Genomic DNA, 16,678 nt, shown 5'->3' with positions numbered 1-16,678 from the left:
CGCCTAGAACTTAGAACTAAATAAACCTAACTAACCTAAGGACATCACACACATCCATGCCCGAGGCAGGATTCGAACCTGCGACCGTAGCGGTCACGCGGTTTCAGACTGAATCGCCTTTAACCGCACGGCCACACCGGCCGGCTATGTTTTTGAACTTCCTCTGCTACGAGTGTCTTTTTTTTTTAAATTTCATTTTGTTCGTTTTCGTTCGTTGTATCTACTCCGGCCGGACGTCGAAAGACACCCATTTCAGTTCGTTGTTGATCCATTAACTCAGTTTTTTTATTACAGAGGGCAGCTAGCCCTCTGACCAAACACGCTGAGTTACTGTGCCGGCGATCCTGAATCCTTCCTGGTCATGGTGACAAAGTTTTATGAATTTATTTGTAAAAGTATAGACAGTGGAAATTACAATGTCCTGTGGTGCCTCTCCTGCTCCAAGTCCGCCCGTTTCACGTCCTACCCCCCTTAAAATGCCAGTATTACAATCGAATTATCGACTTCGTTGTAGCTAGCATTTACCCTGTCCCAGTAAGCTTTACATGTACTCTAGTCACTGCACAGCTTGCCCAGAGGGGAAGGAAAGAAGGTTTTCGGTCTTCTATGTCAGCGACGTACAAATAAGCTTACAGTCCGGCGGGGGAAGCCGCGTGAACCATGGCAAGACCGCGCGGCTACCTCGCGCGGCTGGCATTGTTGAGCTCCTGAGGGACATAGGTATCTTTATGTTTTATGCATTTTTTACGCAGATATTCAACAGATGTTTAAGAAAAAATATATATTTTGCTTTTTACATTTATCTATTTTATTGTCTTTAAATTGTACAAGCTAGTAAACACTGTTTAACACAAGCTGCGTATCTTTGGTAATTATGGCCCTGCTGCTTCATGTCATAGTATTGTGATGCACATGTTCGGACAAACAAATTTGTTCGTGCTATTTGCGCCCGTCTATCGATTTACGTCCCTTTCGGCTGATTCGTTCATGGTGCTTTTTTTTTTTTTTGCAATCTTTGACCTGACGCTTATAGTTTCCGGCTGGACGGTGTGCGAGGAGTCGGTCGGTTGGCGTGGAGCAGCGAGGAATTTTCGGCGAGACGTAGTTTGCCCGGGGCCCGCTCGCTGTCTCTACGCGGTGTCGGAGTGTGTGGCGCTGTTCCCATTACTAAAAGGTCCTTGGATCACCGACCCTAGACACGAAAGTTGAGTTTTGATTTAACCTACCAGCAAGTCAAGACTGTTCACATTGTGTCGTTTGGAGTTCATTGTCGGCTGTCGGGATATTCCCGCGAGCAACAATGTGGTTTTCAAGTTGGAAAATTCTAGCGACCCTTCGGTGGAGTTTCACTGTATTTGGTTATTGAATTGAAGTGCACCAGCGGAATCTTCTGCCTTGTGGCCGTTAACATTCCGGTTACCTGCCCTGGCCGTTGACGTAAATTTCAGGCAGTGTAGTTTCCTCATCGTGTTGTCGCTGTCCAGCACGGCGTGCAGTTTGACAGCTCCGTGTATGACTGGTTGTGGGCGCCAATACCTTCTATGTTGTTCCGTTCAACTCCCTGCTGTGCCCTGGTTGAGTGAAGTGGAAGTTATCTTGTCGGTGGGTCCACTCACTGTCGGTCGGTTGGGTTGTCGTCGGATTGTGAATAATTGGGCCGACTGCCTGTCTCACCTAAGCCAGTGTTAGTGTTTGAATTACAGGCTGACCCTTGAACATCTGGGCGCCCTTGTGTGGACTGCCTTATTTTTTAAAATTTGTTCTTGTTGTTGGTACTCGTATGGCTTCTAGCCGGTTCTGTGTTTTAAATTAGAGTTGTTTTAAGGCCTCTAGCCTAGTTTAAAGTACTGTTTCACGTAAGCCCTTTGGCATTTTGAAAATTTTTCTGAATTTTTTAGTCTTCGGACTTCAGCCGATTTGAATTTAACTTGTTTACTTCAGCCTAACTAAAGAACTGTTTCCAGATAAGGCTTGCCTTTTAAATTGCTGATTATGCTTGCGTTCTTGGCCTTCACCTGTTTTTAAGTTAAAGTGGCTTTCAGCCGGTAATTAGGTCCACAAAAATTAAAGCTGTGTGTTTAAAAAACTTTTTTGGGCTCTTGTAATGTTTGATCAAATAATAAAGTTTTATGTTCGAGTGCAACTGACAGCCCCTTATTTTGGCCCCTTTCCACCATTTACTGTATCTGTCCTGTCCTGCGGGGTAAGCAGGGCATTTCAGAGTGTATCTTTGGTCCATCAATACGATGATGGCAGTTAAGACAAACTGTTTGGGACTAAAGATGTATAACTGGTGGGCTGAAAATACTTTTCATTTGGATAATCGACAGTCGAATATTTAATAGACACGAAAGAAAGATCGGTATATCAGTAACCGACTTGCAGGGTAATTATGATTTATGGACCAACTGGAGGAGTGGCGGCCAGACTGACCTCCCGCTGCTCGTGCGCCCTCTGCAGGCGCTGCTGGTGGCGGCGCTGCTGCAGCTCCTGCAGCTCCTGGTGGACGCGCGACCGCCGCTCCTCCACAGACGCCTTCCGGCCGTCCCCCGCCGCCACCACCGACATCCCGGGCTGCGTCACCACCGGTCACCACTCACCAGTCGGCGGGCATCCTGCAACAGGCGGGCCGCCAGCTGCCCTCAGCACCACACCGCTCTAGCTGCACCGCGTGCGCCCGTCCATGACCCCCACCACGACCACTCTCCCGACGGCGCATCTACTGGCCACGTTATTCTGCGCAGACGTCTGGCACAGTGCGGCAGCACCACCACCGCCGAGCTGTGACCGGCCTCGACTGGAGACATTGGTCAGTCTGTGGAGAGCGACTGAGAAAAGACGGCAAGGGAGCAATGGAGGCAGGTGTCAGGGGTACATGTGGCCAGCCAGTGGGGCAGTCCAGTGCAGTCCGGGTCTGACCTCGCGGCCAGAGCAACATCATGTCATTGGTGCGTGTCATCAGTTCTTGTTCCAGCTGAGGAAGACAGTGCGTGGTGTCTTCACTCCAGTGGATGCCGTGTTTGATGATGATGGTGAGGAGCAGGAGGAGGAGGAAGAGGAGATTAGTGTCGACAACGATGTCTTTACAGACGCAGTACAAGCTCAGATTAGGGAAGGGTGGAATGGAAATCAGCCGTCTCCTTTCAAAGGAACCATCCCAGCATTTGCCTGAAGCAATGTACGGAAATTACAGAAAACCTAAATCAGGATGGCCAGACGCGACTTTGAATGTCATCCATACGAATGCCAATCCAGTGTCAGAGTATATTAGATTCAGTTTTCATTCCATAGACCCGAAGAATGAGATGATTCTGGTATGTGTGGAATGTGTCAGAAAGTATAACACAAAAAACATAAAACGTTTGGCCGGCCGGTGTGGCCATGCGGTTCTAGGCGCTTCAGTCTGGAACCGCATGACCGCTACAGTCGCAGGTTAGAATCCTGCCTCAGGCATGGATGTGTGTGATGTCCTTAGGTTAGTTAGGTTTAATTAGTTCTAAGTTCTAGGCGCCTGATGACCTCAGAAATTAAGTCGCATAGTGCTCAGAGCCAAGCCATAAAACGTTTGAACATAATATTAGTACCCTGTTCTTTTGTCAGGAGAGTGTCAAAATTGCTTTATACAATACAGTAAACTGTAACAGCTAATATTTACAGAATTAATACGCTGTCAGGATGAAACACTGTTATGCACTATTAATAAATTTATCATACACAAAATACGTAATCTTGACTGTTGTGACCAACTGCTGTCAAAATTGGGGGGGGGGGGGAGAGGGGTTGGCCACTGGGGGCCGAACCGGAGGGAGGGGGGGGGGGGGCGTCCAATGGTAGGCAAACCGCACAACAACCCTGGGCTCTGGGTTCGGTTCGGGGCGGCGGTTTAGTGGGTGGACAATTGTGGCCTTCAGGCCTGTTGTGGGGTTGTGAACCACTGAGGACTACGGCGGGACAAAGCCTCTCCGTCGTTTCTAAGTCCCCGGTTTAATACACAATACAACACACACACACACACACACACACACACACACACCCTATAGGTTTTAAAGAGTGACTTTGCGACTATGAAAATACGTGACATAATTTCCGGTAACTTTTGGTTCCGTTGATTTCGAAGGTAACGCTCATAGCACCGCCAAGGGAGCAGAGACGCCAGTATGTTACATTAATTTCAACGTGATACGTCTATACGTTCCTGACAAAAAGGGTTTTTAACAGTCGGACACACAGACAAATGGATAACAAAGTGATGCTACAACGGTTCCGCTTTTACAAATTGCGGTACTGTAGGTACTATATCGACTCTCTCTCTCTCTCTCTCTCTCTTTTATAAAAGGTATTGGTCTGTTACGATTGGAAATGTGGATCAAAATATTTACAAGTCGTGAAGTCGCACATTCGTAGAAACGGCTAAAATATACGCTAAGAATCATCAACGCTGCTACGTAGGGAAGTAGTTCTGAGTAATGGTACTAGTTTAGGTTGTAACAATTTACTTGTGTTGTCAACACACTTGGCTACCTCAAAAATACGCGTGTTTTGTTTAAAACTGTAGTAACCAATGCCCGATAAATAAATACTAACACGATATAATCATCTACACTGGTATCCAAAATTAAAGTAACAAAGGGAAGTTTTCAAGGTTGCTTTTATTTTGCCATGAAACATTAAGACAGTTGACAGTAAATTAAAAACAATGTATAGAATATAGAACATAAGCAACTGCAACATGCAGAACCGTACACAAAAATGTTGTTCGTTTTCCCCAACTTAACGGATTTGCGTACACAATCCGACAAATCGTTAATGTGCTCAGTGTGGGGAGTGACCCCCTCTGGCAGCAGTACAGGCCGGACAACGAGGGAGCTTGGTGTGAATCATGTCACCAGTCATGTTGATGCAGTGACGCCCATTCTTCCTGCCAAGCTGCTGGCAGTCTTGGGGAGTGGTTAGTGGATGCTGACATCATGCAAGCCGTCCCCCTAGTGCATCCCAGAAATACTCTGCGGGGTTCAGATTGGGAGAGAGAGCAGATCACACCATGTGTGCAGCATCTTCCATTTTCAATGTGGTGTCACCGTCAGACACCACACTTGCTAGGTGGTAGCCTTTAAATCGGCCGCGGTCCGGTAGTATACGTCGGACCCGCATGTCGCCACTATCAGTGATTGCAGACCGAGCGCCGCCATACGGCAGGTCTAGAGAGATTTCCTAGCACTCGCCCCAGTTGTACAACCGACTTTGCTAGCGATGGTTCACTGACAAATGACGCTCTCATTTGCCGAGACGATAGTTAGCATAGCCTTCAGCTACGTCATTTGCTACGACCTAGCAAGGCGCCATTATCATTTGCTATTTATCTTGTGATGCATGTACCGTCAGACAGATGTTCACCAATTATGGATTAAAGTTAAGTATTCCAGAAGCTACGTACTTTATTTGCTAGTATCCATTACTTGTCCTGTTCCAGACCTCACGCCAGCCTGCGTGAGCTTAACGCGTGCCTTTCGGCTTACTCCAATCCCCGTGGATTGGCTCCTGCCAATTCACAACATATGGCGACGAGGATGTGATTTTGCGTTCGTATTGATATTCCTGATTTACTTGTGTCATGGCTTCGCCACAATCTCCAGATGTACTGTCCGAATTTTATCGCTTGCAGAATCAGCAGACGCAGGCCTTATTGGATGCCCTTGAACAGCTCGTCCAGGGTCAACGTGCAATGCAAAACGATGCGGCAGCCGCCGCTCCACCGCTACCGCAGCCACAACACGCTGTTGCACCACCTTTTCGTCCGTTTGATGCTGCACTGGAAAGCTGGACAGAGTGGTCACGCCAATTTGGATTCCATCTCGCCGTCTACAGAATTCAAGGTAATGAGTGGCAGCCTTTTCTCCTTTCTGCAGTAGGCGTCCAGACGTACCGTGTGATAGTGAAATTATTTCCCCGACGCGATGTAGCAACTCTGTCCTACGACGAAATTTTGTCTGCATTAGATGCATATTTCAAAGAATCAGTCAATGTAGTTGCAAAAAGGTATACGTTCTTTTGTACAAAACGTACGGCCGGTCAAACTAATCGGGAGTGGGTTGCAACTTTGCAAGGCCTTTCTAGGGATTGTGCTTCTGAGTGTGAATGTGGTCTCCCTTATTCAGATACTATGGTACGTGATGCAACTGCACAGAATGTTTCTGATGTTCGTATACGGGAACAGATTTTGAAACTAGTCAATCCCTCCCTTCAACAAGTGATGGACATACTGGATCGGCAAGACACACTTGACTTTGCTCAGGAATCATTTGAAACTTCGCCATCCGTGTGTCATGTTAACCGGCCCGCCGGGCGAGCTGCACGGAACTGTAAACAGCCCTCGCGCCCATCCGCGCAGTCACGTGTCCCGCGGCAGCAAGCAAATGCAGTGAAATCATGCCTGCGGTGTGCTACTAGACATTCGCGTGAGAATTGCCCGTCACGCCAGGCTGTTTGCTTTTTCTGTAATAAAAAAAGGACATGTTCAGAGTGTTTGCCAGAAAAAGCTCAGAACGGACACTCAAAACCATTCCCAGCCCTTTGCTTCGCGCCGGAATCGGAATCGAACCAAGAATACTCAGGCTCGTGAACCTTCGCCCATGGAAATTCATGTAGTTCATTCCACTCCGCCCAGTGCCACTCTCTCTAAAAGTGACTGTGTGCGTCCCACAAAAAGTGTGCGTCGACGTCGCTGGAAATCACGTCAATTAGCAAGTGATTCTGTACCAGTGTCTGTTCACATTGCACGAGACAGTCGCTCTTGTCATCAGCAGGACAATAAACTTTTTGTTGACTTGGACATTAACGGCAAAGTGATGCTGTTCGAGCTCGATACCGGAGCTGCAGTTTCACTGATCAATCAAGACACGTACAAACAGCTGGGCACACCTCCGTTGCGTGCCGCAAATGTTAACTCAGTAGCTGTTCCGGTCAGCATATCCCTGTGTTAGGACAGTGCAGCCTTCTTGCAACATACAAGGTACAAACAAAACTTGTTTCATTTTACGTCCTTCGTTCTTCTTCTGCAGTGAACTTGTTTGGTTTGGATTTATTTCAGTTGTTTAACTTGTCTATAGTCAATCAGGTCCTATCAGTGCACCAGACTGTGCCTTCAGCCAGTGTTTCTCGTCTATGTGAAGAATTTGCAGACATTTTTGCACCGGGCCTCAGTTGCGCTAAGAACTATGAAGCACATTTGGAACTGAAAGTAAACACGCAACCAAAATTTTTCAGAGCACGCAATGTTCCCCACGCATTGCGTGATGAGGTTGCAAGAACATTAAACGATTTGGAATCACAAGGTGTGATTGAACGTGTGCAGGCTTCTCTCTGGGCATCACCGTTAGTAATTTTGCCAAAACCTTCTGGAAAATTGAGACTTTGTGTGGACTTCAAGGCAACAGTGAATCCACAACTAGTGATTGCAACTTTTCCTTTACCCCGCCTGGAAGATCTTTTTGACAAACTGTGCCTGGGTAAATATTTTTCGAAGTTGGACCTAGCAGATGCGTACTTGCAAATACCGGTGTACGAAGACTCCCAGCGCGTCTTGGTGGTTAACACGCATCTTGGTTTGTACCGATTCAAACGACTGCCATTCAGGTGTGCATCCGCCCCTGCATTGTTTCAGCAATATCTGCAAACTGTTTGTGCGTCGGTCCCTACTGCAGCAAACTATCTGGACGATATTGTGATCTCCGGAAAGACGGAAGAAGAACATTTAGCCAATCTCAGAACATTATTTCAGGTCTTGCGACAAAATGGTCTTCGCTTGCGGAAGGACAAATGTGTGTTTTTTGCTCGTGACTTACCCTATCTGAGACATGTAATCAATGCCCAAGACATACATCCCAGTCCAGAGCACCTCCTTGCCATACAAGACTTGCCTTCGCCGCAGAATTTGAAGCAGCTACAGAGTGTGCTGGGAAAGATTAATTATTATCATCGCTATGTGCGCCACGCCTCTTGCATTTCAGCTCCGCTTCATCGCTTACGCCGTAAAGGTGTTCCGTTCGTTTGGACGACGGAATGCGAACGCGCCTTTCGCCAGTTGAAATCGGCGTTGCTTTCCAATACTTGCCTTACGCCATTCGATCCCCAGAAACCCCTTTTGTTGATGGTGGATGCATCGGATTTCGGGATCGGTGCTGTGCTTGCGCACAAAGATGGATCACATGATCGCCCTATTGCCTTTGCGTCCAAATTGCTCTCGTCTGCGCAAAGAAATTATTCACAGATCGAGAAAGAAGCATTGGCTCTCGTATTTGGTGTTACTAAGTTTCATGATTTCTTGTATGGTCGTCACTTTACCATCATCACAGACCACAAACCTTTGACATCGCTTTTTGATCCGAACAAGCCTGTACCTCCACATACAGCGCAGAAATTTATTCGTTGGTCAATTTTCCTCTCGCAGTACCGCTACGATATCTTGTATCGGTCCACTGCTAAGCACGGAAACGCCGATGCGTTGTCCCGTTTGCCTGTTGCTGAGGATAGAGCATTCGATTCTTCCGAACTTACTTGCATGTTCATTGATGCGGAAACCGATGACGTGGTCAAATCGTTTCCGATTGATTTTCGTCGTGTAGCTACAGCCACAGCTGCTGACCCTGTCCTTGCTACCGTTTTGCGTTTTGTTGCTACGCAATGGCTCTTGTCAGTCACGGATCGAGGACCCGTTGGTTCGCCGATTTTTTGCTCACAAGGAGAGACTTTTTGTTCGACGTGGTGTTTTGCTGTTGCGTTCTGATAATGATCAGTCCAGGGTCGTGGTCTCACGTTCGTTACAGTCCTCTGTCCAACGGCTTCTCCACCAAGGACATTGGGGTATAGTGAGAACGAAACAACTTGCTCGTCAGCACTGTACTTGGTTCGGAATCGATGCTGCGATTACGAATATGTGCTCTTCTTGCATGGCGTGTGCCGAACAACAATCCGCCCCACCGCAGCAATTCTTTGCATGGCCAAACGCCACTTCCCATTGGCAATGCTTACACATCGATTTTGCTGGTCCATTCTGGAATGCTCGATGGTTGGTTGTTGTCGATTCATTCAGTAATTTTCCTTTTGTTGTCCGGATGTCTTCCACGACGTCATCTGCAACCATCCAAGCGTTATCTGCTATCTTTTGCATTGAAGGTCTTCCACAGACTATTGTTTCCGACAACGGCCCACAATTAATGTCCGCAGAATTTCAGTCATTCTGCAAGGCCAATGGTATTCAACATCTGACATCCGCGCCGTTTTCGCCTCAGTTAAACGGTGCCGCTGAACGATTGGTCCGGACTTTCAAGTCACAGATGTTGAAGTTGAAAGAGTCGCATTCTCGGGAGGACGCATTATCGCTCTTTTTGTCCTCGTATCGCTCTCAGCCCCGAGATGGTCGCTCGCCGGCTGAGTTGCTCCACGGTCGTCCTCATCGAACCTTGATGTCTTTGCTACATCCCGCCGCATCAGGTACCTGTGCAGCGGCAGACTCCTGCTTTTGCCCCGGGCGACGTTGTCTACTACCGCCACTATCGAGGTTCATGGCGTTGGCTCGAAGGGCGCATTCTTCGCTGCCTCGGCCGCGCGATGTATTTGGTTTTGGGGGCCTCTGGAGAGGTGCGTCGGCATCTCAATCAGCTGCGCCTCTGTCGTCGCCTGGGTTCTGCCGCTCCCCGTCTGCTTTCAGCGATGGTGCCGTCTGGTCAGCGCCCTGGGGACCCATCTACTGGCTCGCCTCATCCCCAGTTGTTACCGACGCTGCCTTCCATTTTGCCCCATGGCGACGCGCCGCCGCCTGTTCTCCCGCCGGCGACGCCCGCCGTGGACGAGTCGCTGCAACCGCCGGGCGCCTCCCTGGGTCACGCGCCGCCGATCGCTTCCCGTGACCGGTTGTCCTCCGCCATGGACCTCTTGCCCGCTCCGGAGCACATGGCGTCTTCGCCCGTCGGGTGCCCCGACCCGATGAAGGTCGACCCTTTGGCACCTCCTGTCTCTATACGGGCGCATACACCGCATGTTGGCGTGCACCCTGGACTAGGTTTTCAGGCGTTTCCTAGCTCCCCTCGGACCGAATGGCAGGGTGCGGGTGGCACAGCCTCGCCTGTTGTTAGGCTCCACACCTCGTCGCATACGTCAACATGGGGTCCTCCCCACGGCGGGCGGAAGCCTTATAACACAACCGTTCGCCGATTTGCGGGGGAGGAATGTGGTGTCACCGCCAGACACCACACTTGCTAGGTGGTAGCCTTTAAATCGGCCGCGGTCCGGTAGTATACGTCGGACCCGCGTGTCGCCACTATCAGTGATTGCAGACCGAGCACCGCCACACGGCAGGTCTAGAGAGATTTCCTAGCACTCGCCCCAGTTGCACAACCGACTTTGCTAGCGATGGTTCACTGACAAATTACGCTCTCATTTGCCGAGATGATAGTTAGCATAGCCTTCAGCTACGTCATTTGCTACGACCTAGCAAGGCGCCATTATCATTTGCTATTTATCTGGTGATGTTCACCAATTATGGATTAAAGTTAAGTATTCCAGAAGCTACGTACTTTATTTGCTAGTATCCATTACTTGTCCTGTTCCAGACCTCACGCCAGCCTGCGTGAGCTTAACGCGTGCCTTTCGGCTTCCTCCAAACCCCGTGGATTGGCTCCTGCCAATTCACAACATTCAAAGAAACATCAACCCCTCTGGCTCTATTAGGTCGAGCATTATCGTCCATCGCAGGAAATTGGTTCCCAGGTCGAGCTTAGTACACAACAGCTTCCTGCTGGCGGTCTTGGTATCCGAAAAACCAGAGCCAGGTTTAGATCTAGCTGCAAGTTTCACAAGGAAAAGTAAGGGACCTAAGATGGAGCCCTGTGGAATCTGCCATGTAATTACTTCCCAGATTGACAGCTTAGAACACGATAGTTTCCTATTAATGGAGGCATTTCTTTAAATGTTGCTGCTGGTTTACATCGTCTTGTAAGATTTACAAGAAAAAGTAAGCCTTTTAAGGTGAAGGCCTGTAGGACACAGCATGTAATTACTTCCCAGAAAGAGAGCTTAGTACAGGATAGCTACCTACTAATGGTTTTAGTTACCTAAATGTTTTCATGAGGTTCAGACTGTGTTGTAAGATTCACACCAAAAGTGTAGGCCCTAAGATGGAACCCCGTGGGACACAATTTCCAGACTGACATCTTAGCACGGGAGTGCTTTCTGCTGATGGCGTTGGTCAGCCACACGTCAGGTTCAGGCCGTATTGTAGCCTGACTACATGGGAATGGGAAAAGTCGACCAATTAAAACAGATGCCAGTCATTTAGCTCAGAATAACCAATACTTTCGGTATTTGTTTGGTCTCTTTTGTAACACATGCTTTTTTTTACTTTTTACAAATAACTGAGATAATAATCGAGATATCAGTTGGCCATAGTAACAGTCCTAAAATTCTTCGTCTTTAAATAGGCGTTCCTTTTAAAAAGTAATTCATATATAAAATTTGCGTTATTACAGAAAATGAGGAAAGCCATCAGTGCTATTCTCATAACACTGGCGATAGAAACGAGCAACGTACACCAGGCGTGAGAATTGGTAGAGCGTTGCTGAGACAATGAGGACGCCGTTGCTGTGTGTCGTGGCTTAAGTTACATGTGAGGTGTTCCACACTTGTCCCCGCCTGGTCTATACGGTAGTTTCCCGTTATCGTTGCTGGATGTTCGCTGTACTGCAGAATGGCAGCAACCCAACTCTGGAAGTACAGGGTCTATAAAAAAAATTATCTGAATTGGCACGTCTATATTTCTGAAACTACACTACTGGCCATTAAAATTGCTACACCAAGAAGGAATGTAGATGATAAACTACTATTCATTGGACAAATATTTTATACTAGAGCTGACATGTGATTACATTTTCACGCAATTTGGGTGCATAGATCCTGAGAAATCAGGACCCAGAACAACCACCTCTGGCCGTAATAACGGCCTCGATACGCCTGGGCATTGAGTCAAACAGAGCTTGGATGGCGTGTACAGGTACAGCTGCCCGTGCAGCTTCAACACGATACCACAGTTCATCAGGAGTAGTGACTGGCGTATTGTGACGAGCCAGTTGCTCGGCCACCACTGGCCAGACGTTTTCAGTTAGATCTGGAGAATGTGCTGGCCAGGGCAACAGTCGAACATTTTCTGTATCCAGAAAGCCCCGTACAGGACCTGCAACATGCGGGTGTGCAATGTAGGGTTTCGCAGGGACCGAATGACGGGTAAAACCACGGGTCGTAACACATCTGAAATATAACGTCCACTGTTCAAAGTGCCGTCAATGCAAACAAGAGGTGACCGAGACGTGTAACCAGTGGCACCCCATACCATCACGCCGGGTGATACGCCAGTATGGCGATGACGAATACACGCTTCCAATGTACGTTCACCGCGATGTCGCCAAACATGGATGCGCCCATCATGATGCTGTAAACACAACCTGGATCCATTCGAAAAAATGACTATTGCCATTGGTCCACCCAGGTTCGTCGTCGATTACACCATCGCAGGCGCTGCTGTCTGTGATGCAGCGTCACGGGTACCCGGAGCCTGGGTACCCATAGTCCGTGCTGCTGCAAACGTCGTCGAACTGTCCGTGCAGATGGTTGTTGTCTTGCAAACGTCGCCATCTGTTGACTCAGGGATCGAGACGTGGCTGCACGATCCGTTACAGCCATGCGGATAAGATGCCTGTCATCTCGACTGCTAGAGATACGAGGACGTTGGAATCCAGCACGGCGTTCCGTATTACCCTCCTGAACCCATCGATTCCATATTCTGCTGACAGTTATTGGATCTCGAGCAACGCAAGAAGCAATGTCGCGATACGATAACCGCAGTTGCGATAGGGTACAATCCGACCTTTATCAAAGTCGGAAAAGTGGTTGTACGCATTTCTCCTCCTTACACGAGCCATGACAACAACGTTTCACCAGGCAACGCCGGTCAACTGCTGTTTGTGTATGAGAAATCGGTTGGACACTTCCTCATGTCAGCACGTTGTAGGTTTCGCCACCGGTGCCAACCTTGTGTGAATGCTCTGAAAAGCTAACCATTTGCATATCACAGCATCTTCTTCCTGTCGGTTAAATTTCGCGTCTGTAGCACGTCATCTCCGTGGTGTAGCAATTTTGATGGCCAGTAGTGTAATAAACATGTACGATGAATTTTGTTTTTTGATTAAAGGGAAACTAAATAAGTCTTTTTTTTTTTTTACCTTTTCATAGGTGTTCAATATGCCCCCCTTGAGATTTTTCCCACACTGCAACGAACATGTGTTGAGTACAGCTTCCACAGCTGCTGTTACGCGGTGTCACAGTTCATTCATTGTTGTTGGTAACGGAAGCACGTAATCAGAGTCTTTTATAGACTGACCCACACTGCGTAAAACAGAGCACAAAACGCTGTCAATACAAGAAAGAATCGCAATCAGTCAGGCGCGGTGGCCTTGGAGGCTAGTACTGTAAGGATCAATCATTTGGTCCAGTGCGACCGATCCATCGTTCAGTAGTCCTTTGATTTAAAAATTCCCGCACTTTCAGATGCCAGAGTGGCGGTGTCCCACCCTGCTGGTAAATGAAGTCGTTCGAATCAGTCTTCAACTGTGGGAATAGAAATTTCTCGAGGATATCGAGATATGTTTCCTGTAACAGTGTTCTCGGCAAAGAAAAATAGACCGTACACCTGTTCCGGTGAAACTGCACAAAACACACTAAATTTTGAAGAGTCCCTCTCATGTTTTTCAATTTCATGTCGTCGTTCCGTATTCCATATTCTCCCATTATGGCGGTTCACCTTTCCATTTAAATCGAATGTTGCCTCGTCGCTAAACACTAAGCGTTGAAGAAAACTGTCAGCCTCCACCTTGCCAAGAACGAAATTACAGAACCCCCGACACGTTGTCGTTTGTCACCTTCATAAAAAGTTTGCAGCAGCTGAATTTTGTATCGTTTCATCTGTAAACGCCGACACAACACACGGCACGAGGACATCGGAGGCGTGTTGAGCTGTCGAGCTGCACGGCGAACGAATTTCTGCGGGTTCCTTGTGAAGTTATGGCGGATGCGTTCGACGTCTGTGTCAGACACTCGGGGACGGCCCCGGTGATCTGCCTTTACACAAACAACCTGTTTCTCGGAATTGTCTAATGCTCTGTGCTGTAAGAAGATCCACAGCGTACCTAGCAAGAAAGTTACGTTGAACAGTTATTACTGACCCACACTGCGTAAAACATAGAGCACAAAACGCTTTCTATTATCTCGACACCATTTTTACTAGAACTGAAGTGGGCCCACACTGCTGCTACCCAGCTGGAACCGTGTAAGACTCTAGAGTTTGCTACCTCCAGCAGCACGTTGTTCGCGCACACAACTAACGTAATAGTTACGAATTTTTTTTAATCGGATGATTCTTTTTGATACACTCTGTATTTTTACGAAGTGACGCAACAATGAAGTGCAACGCTTGTCACGCGGAGTGACCGCGTAGTTTGAGGCGCCATGTCACGGACTGCGCGGCCCCTCGCGCCGGAGGTTCGAGTCCTCCCTCGGGCATGGGTGTGTATGTCGTTCTTAGCATAAGTTGGTTTAAGTAAGTACTGTGTAAGACTAGGGACCGATGGACTCGGCAGTTTGGTTCCTTCGAAATACACATTTCAAAATTTTTCGCAACGCTTCATTTGCCTAAAAGATTAACGATTTATCCACCATTTCTATGAAACAATAGAGGAAGGAAGCTATGGCAATGGCGATAAATTAAAAACAGCAATTCACTCACACTATACAATAAAAATAGATAGACGGTTAAACACAAAATTTTTATCTGAAGTACAGATAGTGTTGAGGATCAGTGGACAAAGTTCAAAACCATCGTACAATATGCGTTATATGAGTATGTGCCAAGAAAGATCGTAAGAGATGGAAAAGAGCCACCGTGGTACAACAACCGAGTTAGAAAACTGCTGCGGAAGCAAAGGGAACTTCACAGCAAACATAAACATAGCCAAAGCCTTCTAGATAAACAAAAATTACACGAAGCGAAATGTAGTGTGAGGAGGGGTATGAGAGAGGCGTTCAACGAATTCGAAAGTAAAGTTCTGTTTACTGACTTGGCAGAAAATCCTAAGAAATTTTGGTCTTACGTCAAAGCAGTAGGTGGATCAAAACAAAATGTTCAGACACTCTGTGACCAAAATGGTACTGAAACAGAGGATGACAGACTAAAGGTCGAAATACTAAATGTCTTTTTCCAAAGCTGTTTGACAGAGGAAGACTGCACTGTAGTTCCTTCTCTAGACTGTCGCACAGATAACATAATAGTATATATCTAAACGGACGACAGAAGGATAGAAAATCAATTAAAATCGCTCAAAAGAGGGAAGGCCGCTGGACCTGATGGGATACCAGTTCGATTATACACACAGTACGCGAAGGAACTTGCCCCTCTTCTTGCAGCGGTGTACCGTAGGTCTCTAGAAGAGCGTAGCGTTCCAAAGGATTGGAAAACGGCACAGGTCATCCCCGTTTTCAAGATGGGACGTCGAACAGATGTGCAGAACTATAGACCTATATCTCTAACGTCTATCAGTTGTAGAATTTTGGAACACATATTATGTTAGAGTATAATGACTTTTCTGGAGACTAGAAATCTACTCTGTAGGAATCAGCATGGGTTTCGAAAAAGACGATCGTGTGAAACCCAGATCGCGCTATTGGTCCACGAGACTCAGAGGGCCATAGGCGCGGGTTCCCAGGTAGATGCCGTGTTTCTTGACTTCCGCAAGGCGTTCGATACAATTCCCCACAGTCGTTTAATGAACAAAGTAAGAGCATATGGACTATCAGACCAATTGTGTGACGGGATTGAAGTATTCCTAGATAACAGAACGCAGCATGTCATTCTCAATGGAGAGAAGTCTTCCGAAGTAAGAGTGATTTCAGGTGTGCCGCAGGGGAGTGTCGTAGTACCGTTGCTATTCACAATATATACAGGGTGTTACAAAAAGGTATGGCCAAACTTTCAGGAAACATTCCTTAGTTAGGTTTAAGTAGTTCTAGGGGACTGATGACCTCAGATGTTAAGTCCCAGACTGCGCCCGGAGTTCCCGTGGGACCCCAGCCGCCGGTGCTCTTGGCAGACCGGCCACGCGCCGGGCGCAGACGCGGGGTATCGATCCATGGCCCGGGTACCGCAGCATCAGCGTCTCCTCCCCCCCCCCCCCCACCGCCCCTCTGTGATGCGTCATCTCTGGTGGCGACCTTTACACTGGCGTTTATTGCCGAGGCACGCAGCGGACACAAAACACGGCCGCCTATGGAATGCGTCCTGCAAGCAGATCAAGCCCAGACGTCAGAGGGAAGACAACAATTAAATGTACTCGCAACTGCGATAGACACATGCGCTGAACATGACCTAGTCATTGGAGGCACATTGTTTCCAAATCGTAACTGCCATAAGATAACGTGGGTTTCTCCAGACCACGTTACCGAAAATCAAATAGACCACATAGTCATAAGCCGCAAGTTCCGACACCCTCTGTTAGATGTCAGAAATAGAAGAGGGGCAGACGTTGGAAGTGACCACCATCTAGTTTTGGCGGAATTCAGACTGAAGATAGTGGCAAATATA

General features: G+C 47.7%; 1 protein-coding gene across 1 annotated transcript in view; it reads right to left on the bottom strand.

The window, feature by feature from the left end:
* The window catches only part of LOC126428230 (uncharacterized), a 362,438-nt gene that overhangs the window by 275,281 nt on the left and 70,479 nt on the right, over positions 1-16,678 (bottom strand). The window contains exon 2 of the mRNA XM_050090146.1: positions 2,434-2,615. Coding sequence (XP_049946103.1) covers positions 2,434-2,568 — 135 coding nt within the window. The 5' untranslated portion in view covers positions 2,569-2,615. The remainder of the gene's footprint in view (positions 1-2,433; positions 2,616-16,678) is intronic.

This window comes from Schistocerca serialis, chromosome 12 (assembly GCF_023864345.2).
Source record: "Schistocerca serialis cubense isolate TAMUIC-IGC-003099 chromosome 12, iqSchSeri2.2, whole genome shotgun sequence".
NCBI lineage: Eukaryota > Metazoa > Arthropoda > Insecta > Orthoptera > Acrididae > Schistocerca > Schistocerca serialis.
The sequence above is the reverse complement of the archived record's forward strand: the minus strand, read 5'-3'. Positions and strand labels throughout refer to the sequence as shown.